The sequence below is a fragment of the Populus euphratica genome, unplaced genomic scaffold, assembly GCF_000495115.2.
Source record: "Populus euphratica unplaced genomic scaffold, PopEup_1.0 scaffold37.1, whole genome shotgun sequence".
Lineage (NCBI taxonomy): Eukaryota > Viridiplantae > Streptophyta > Magnoliopsida > Malpighiales > Salicaceae > Populus > Populus euphratica.
Genome location: NW_011499909.1, coordinates 912,039 through 917,952, shown reverse-complemented (window position 1 = coordinate 917,952; position 5,914 = coordinate 912,039). Strand labels below are relative to the sequence as shown.

General features: G+C 32.7%; 1 protein-coding gene across 1 annotated transcript; it reads right to left on the bottom strand.

Moving 5' to 3' along the window:
- Positions 1-1,411: 1,411 nt before the first annotated feature.
- Positions 1,412-4,566, bottom strand: LOC105133772 (ethylene-responsive transcription factor ERF113-like). Its single transcript, XM_011037882.1, has 2 exons — positions 4,073-4,566; positions 1,412-2,163 (listed from the first exon to the last, which is right to left on the bottom strand). The coding sequence occupies exons 1-2, from the start codon at positions 4,212-4,214 to the stop codon at positions 1,613-1,615; spliced, it is 693 nt and encodes a 230-aa protein (XP_011036184.1). The 5' UTR covers positions 4,215-4,566; the 3' UTR covers positions 1,412-1,612.
- Positions 4,567-5,914: the final 1,348 nt, after the last annotated feature.

Here is a 5,914-nt window from a genome sequence, read left to right as displayed (position 1 = left end):
ATAGCCTGGCCGGGCTATCTACAATATTTGATTGATTGACAAAACTAGCTAGGAATAATATTCTATCCTTATCTTTAATTAATGAAGTGACTGTACCTTTGAATGTCTGATGGATTTCAAATCAAGCATAATCACCGGGGCAACTGGAACATCGTCTGTATCAGCAAGTGGATTGATAATTTTTACTGTTAGATTTTAAATTTATTTTTTAATAATTATAAGTAAATTTTTTCTGAAGGTTATTAAAAATTTATATGATTATTAATTTTAAAATTTATAAAATTAATTAAAATATATATAAACTAGTTTACTTATCCAGTGAAAACAAAAAAAAAGAGAGAGAGAGAGAAAGTGTAGCCTTTGGAACTATACACATAAGATAAATTATACATTCGATCAACCCAATTTGAAATATGGCATCAAACGAATTTACCCAACAGAAGGTGATTTTGACGTAGCTAAGGTCCTGGCTAGATCTTTAGGTCCTCGAGAAGATCTCCACCAGTTTGGCTCAGAAGTTTGACGAGCAATGCATGGCTTTTGACAAATTCTTAAGAGTTTTCCACAAAGGTGGCCTTTAGACTTGAAAATAAATAAATAAAAAACACCGTTGCATTGAATAAATGGCAAAATGTGGGCGAACAAGTTCGAAAGATATAAATAGATGAACAGATAGGCATGCGCTTGCGTTAACAAACCCTACAATACTAACTTTTTTTTTTTAATATTAATTTGAATATACTAGTTAATTTATGTGTATCTAATTAACTTTATAGGTTATAAAATTAATAATTATATAAATCTTTAATAATATTGGAAAAACTCAATCTCATAATTATTAAACATAATTATTTTAAAAAAATTCAAGATATGATTAATTGAGTTATTTTTCATAATTCTATAATATCAACTTTAATAAGATAGTTTTATATTTTAATAATATTTTTTAAAAAATTAAAATTTTTTAATTTTAAATTATTTTTTACGTGTTTTTATTTATTTCGATATTTTAATAACAAAATAAATTTTAAAAAATAAAAAAATTATTTAAATATATTTTCACATAAAATATACTTTAAAAATTAGAAAACTACATTTAACATTATTGCACAAGTGCAGGAATCAAAGCGATCCAGACCGTGGCAATGACCACATGCAAATAGTATTTGGAAAAAACAAAAATAACATTATCAAAATTTCTTAAATATGGTTATATTTTCATAGCTTACAAACCATGCATGCAAATTGCAAAGTGAGAGATGATTCTGTGGGTGACTAAAATAAGGGCGTCCTCCTCCCCGTGCATGGAACTTAGAAGGAATTCAAAGAGAAGAGCTTTTAAAACTAGCAGACAATATTTCTTCATTTTTTTTTTAATAATCACAACTTTCTAGGGATATTTTCTAAATGATTACCTTTTAAATAACACACTCAATTATTATAAAAAGAAAAGAAAAGAAAGGCGGACTTCCAAAACACCACAAGAATACATGGAAGTTCTTGATTTTTGGACTTCTCGATATTTGATGGTATTGCTTTGATACATGCCTTATATTTCCTTAACTAAGGAATGCCATGTTGGCCTCTTAGTACTCAAAAATCAAAGATAATATTACTCGCTAGGATTACTGGAGCCCTTCCCATGTTCCTGTTGATCTGAGCTAGAGAAGCCATCAAACCTCGACGAGAATCTCATTAGATCTTCTTGTTGTTGATGTAGTTGTTGCTGTGATAGAAAGCTTTGTGAAAAATGGCCGGGGAAAGGTTGTTGATTAAAGAGGCTTGAAGTGTAGTACGGGAAATTGGCATCATTGCTAGAAAGGATGTGTGCATATTGAAGCAAGTCTGGGTAACTGTCTGGTGCAAATGATGAGGGGGGAGGGGCATGAGCAACTGGCCTAGGATTTGGTTCAGTCATGACATTGCTTGAAGCCCCAGAACCCATCAAGTAGCCGAACTCGTGAACTCTTTCAGGAAAATTAAGCTTAGCCTTGCTGCCTTTGAACTTAAGCGCTGCTTTGTCATACGCAACAGCTGCATCTTCAGCAGTGTCAAAAGTACCAAGCCAGACTCGAGCTGCCTTTTTAGGGTCACGTATTTCGGCTGCCCACTTACCCCAAGGTCTTTGTCTCACTCCTCTGTAATGCCTTCTCCTTGTATTTTCTGCACAAACAAAATCGTGTAAGCGATTATTTGTAAGGAACTGAACTTTAACAGTGATGCATGATCATGCATATAAATATGTAAAAAAAAAAGGTGTACCAAAGGATCCTCAAAATAATTAAATCAACGCTAGGGATTGGAGTGCAGCTGTGCAAGTCAATGGTCTCAAAATTTTCAGCATCAGCAACTATGTTAGACAATTGAAAGGTTATGAGTGTATGGGATAGTGCTCGAGTGCAAACGTATAAGATGCAAGTAGATTCTACCCCTCTCCACTGTAATATTCTAATATTATCAGGTATAATGGCTAGGTTATAATATCATAATAATTATTCACTTTCCAATAGGCAAAAGCTAAAGATAAAACTTTATAATTTTATGAACTTCTCATGCAATAGATTATTAGATTTGAATAAGCTAAGAGATTATATCATATCGAAGAATCATTTAATTTAAAAAAATTAATTTTCAGGTGAAGGTTAAATTAGTTTTTCATACTGACAATAAATTAGATGTCAAAACAAAGTGGGTTTTTTTTTTTTTTATTAATATCTAGATCGTTAATGAGATGCATCTCAAATGATATTAGTTTTTCATTTCTTTTCAAGAAATGTTGAATTCCAACCCTTTTTTTATATTAAAAAGAAAACATACATATCCCTAACCATTAAATACACACACCCCTTACTAACTGAGCCAATATAGATACTCATCCCCTGTAATAACTCACAGAGAGTGGGGCAATAGAAGACAGTAGCACTGGCAGGTCTCAGAATATATACAGCTAGCTCAAAACTCCTCCTCCTTTACTCCTCTAGCTATAGTTTGGTAATCAAGTAATCTAGACCAATAAAAGCAAGTCTCAACTTAGAGCTAGAACTCTATATATGTTTATACATAAATGCAACTCTATAGGTAAAGTAAGATGCAGTACTATAATGCCAAACAAGCTGAACGTGCGTCGGATAAAGGCCAGGAATTCATAATTTATTTTCAAGTTTTCTTTTGATTTGATTCTATTAATTATAATTTTATGCGAGCCAAGTCGTTAAGAAGACATTTAACATTGAAAAGCAAGCAAAATATAAGGATTCAATCCCTTTAAAAGAAACTCAAACACGAAATTAATTGATAGATTGCGGTGTTCATCAAGGACAAAAAAAATTTGGTCTTATGCACCAACAAACCGTGCTGTCACTTTCAAGATTAGGCAGGGTGAAGTAACGAGAAGATGTAAGTAGAGATCATCAAAGGATAAGGCATAAGGTCAATGTTCCTACAAAAAGGAATGCTAGTGATTCACGGAAGTGACCATATCCTTCCCTTTTTCCTTCTAGTTAATACGAGGAATGTCGTGAATCATGATCAGTTCACACCAGTGAAGCTAGTTATATATAGCCAAAAGGAAGAGATGACAGAATCAACTCGAGCACATGGTAAATGATTTGTTACCACCTTGACATCACTAACATGTGCATCTCCGCAGAGGAAAAAATGAAGGGGCTATTAGGCTGGCTTTTTAAAAAAAAATAAATAAAAATTAATCAATGAAAATAAAGAGAAAGGACATGAATAGATAGAGGGCGACAACTTTGACGAGATAAATATCTACTAAAACAAGATGAAGAAGCAGCAAAATTAGAAAGTCTTGACAACTTAAGCAAGAAAACGATTAACTTTGCCAAGTGAACTTATTGCTCTAGGAATACTATTTTTCTTTTTCTTTTTTTTCCATTTCCAGATATGAAGCAAGTGTCTTCGGTTTTTTTCTTTTTTTGTGTAAATTAAATTTGTCTAGATCATTCGGGATAATGCCAAAAACTTTATTTGAGTGGAGCTAAAGGCCGGCGTAGGTAAAGGATTTTGAAAAGAGAGATTCAAATTAAGGAAGGGAAGAAATATCCATCACCTTGATCTTGCACTGGTTGAGACTGGTCAGGTTCGCCTTTGACGACGGATTGATGGAGAGCAAATGGGGTTGATTGCACCGTTGGGACGTTATTGTCGGTAGTACCCATGGCTTGAGTGAGAGCTGAAACCATAGAAGACATGTCTGTCTCTGACCAAGTGGAAGAATAAGAAGGGAAATCATCGAGTTCCTTTTCCTTCTCCTCTGATGCTTCCGGTGGAAGTGGCCTCTTTCCATACCTGCGATCCACCTTTGAAAAAAGACAGTTGATGCTAAATCTTTTGGTTTTAGGACGGTGACACTAGGGCATGAAATGAGTGTTGCTTTGCTAGATTTGCAGCTTCTGAATAAGCCCTACACATCAAGAATCAGATCAAAGGACTGTTACTGTTGGGCTTGGGTGCACAGGCAGAGAGAGAGAGAGGGGGGAAGAACCGGAAGAAGTAAGGGTTTGACAGGTGATATTTATTGGTCAGTGTTTATCTTCTTGCATCTGCTAGCGCGATGTAAAAAAGTTGACTTTTATTTTATTACAAAAAACGACTGGTATTTCCGTATTTGCCAAAATAAATAAATAAACGAGTGGTATTTTGGTGGAAATTAATTAACACTGAAATCATTTAAACGTCCCCCGAGTATCCTAAAATAGTGGGATTGCTCCTCTTCTTTGGATAACTGCAGAAATGCCCCTAAAATGTGTTTTAGATTTGAGTATTAGATTTCACCTATTTAATCTCAGCCATTGAATATGATATGCAAGTCTCCCTCCCTCCCTCCCTAAAAAAACACCAAAAAAGACCCAAAAGCACCCGGAGTTAGAGGTTGATATTTATACGTACGTGCTGTAATAATGATATATTTATCCTAACATTACCAGGCTGGTTATTTAATGATTTTATGGTCATATTTTTCACGTATTTTTGACTTTTTATTAGGAAGCATGTGCGATCCAAATAAATTTCGATGGATTGCAATTGTCAACTAAAATACTCATTAGTTTAATAATTAATTAAAGGGTTGAAGTCATAAAAAAAAATAATCTATTCTAGGGAAGTGGTATCAATCAAAGTAGTTTATTAATTTAAAAGATGTTTGTGTGGATTAGTCATGCTAAATCAATCAATTAGGCTAAAACATACGGAGAATTATTTCAATTATCAATCTTTTTGACTGACACCCCATAGATTTCTTTCTTTTAGTTTTAATATATGTTCTATATAAAATATTGATTAGAACCCACTTCCTAGGTAGGTCCTGATCCCCTCTAGGGTCAAGACCACCATCAAATGAATGGAATGTTTCATTGCCACGCGATCAGCCTTTCGACTCCACCATTACTAAATATATATTGCACGTTTTAAGGCAGGACAATCTTGAATCTAAAACTAAAATTCATTTTTTTTTGTTTGATTTGAGTTTAGTAATGATGCTATCTGACATATGTAATCTAGAAACATGCTTGTACTCTGAAAAACCTAGATAATAATTTAACAAATTTATTTTTTTTGTTTTTAGATTAATGTGGATATCTGAGTCAACTTTCACGCACCATAACTAAATATTTTTTGAAAATTTATAAAAATTAAGGTTGCATGACAGTAAGAACACTTCAGGAATTTACCATGTGTCATGAACATGTTTTTTTTAATAGAATTGTTCATGGCAAGCTTCAATTTCTTGAGTTACTTGGTGACAATGAATGATCGAGAGAGATGTTTTTTTTTTTTTTTTTTTTTTTTTTTTTTTTTTTTTTTTTTTTTTTTTTTTTTTTTTTTTTTTTTTTTTTTTTTTTTTTTTTAAAGATGGTGAAGCAAATTTGTTTATTTAATTATACTTGAATAA

Coding starts and splice junctions, on each gene's coding strand:
- LOC105133772 (XM_011037882.1), bottom strand. CDS start 4,214: ATGTCTTCTATGGTTTCAGCTCTCACTCAAGCCATGGGTACTACCGAC. Junction 2,164..4,072: donor TCAACCAGTGCAAGATCAAG/GTGATGGATATT, acceptor TTGTTTGTGCAG/AAAATACAAGGAGAAGGCAT.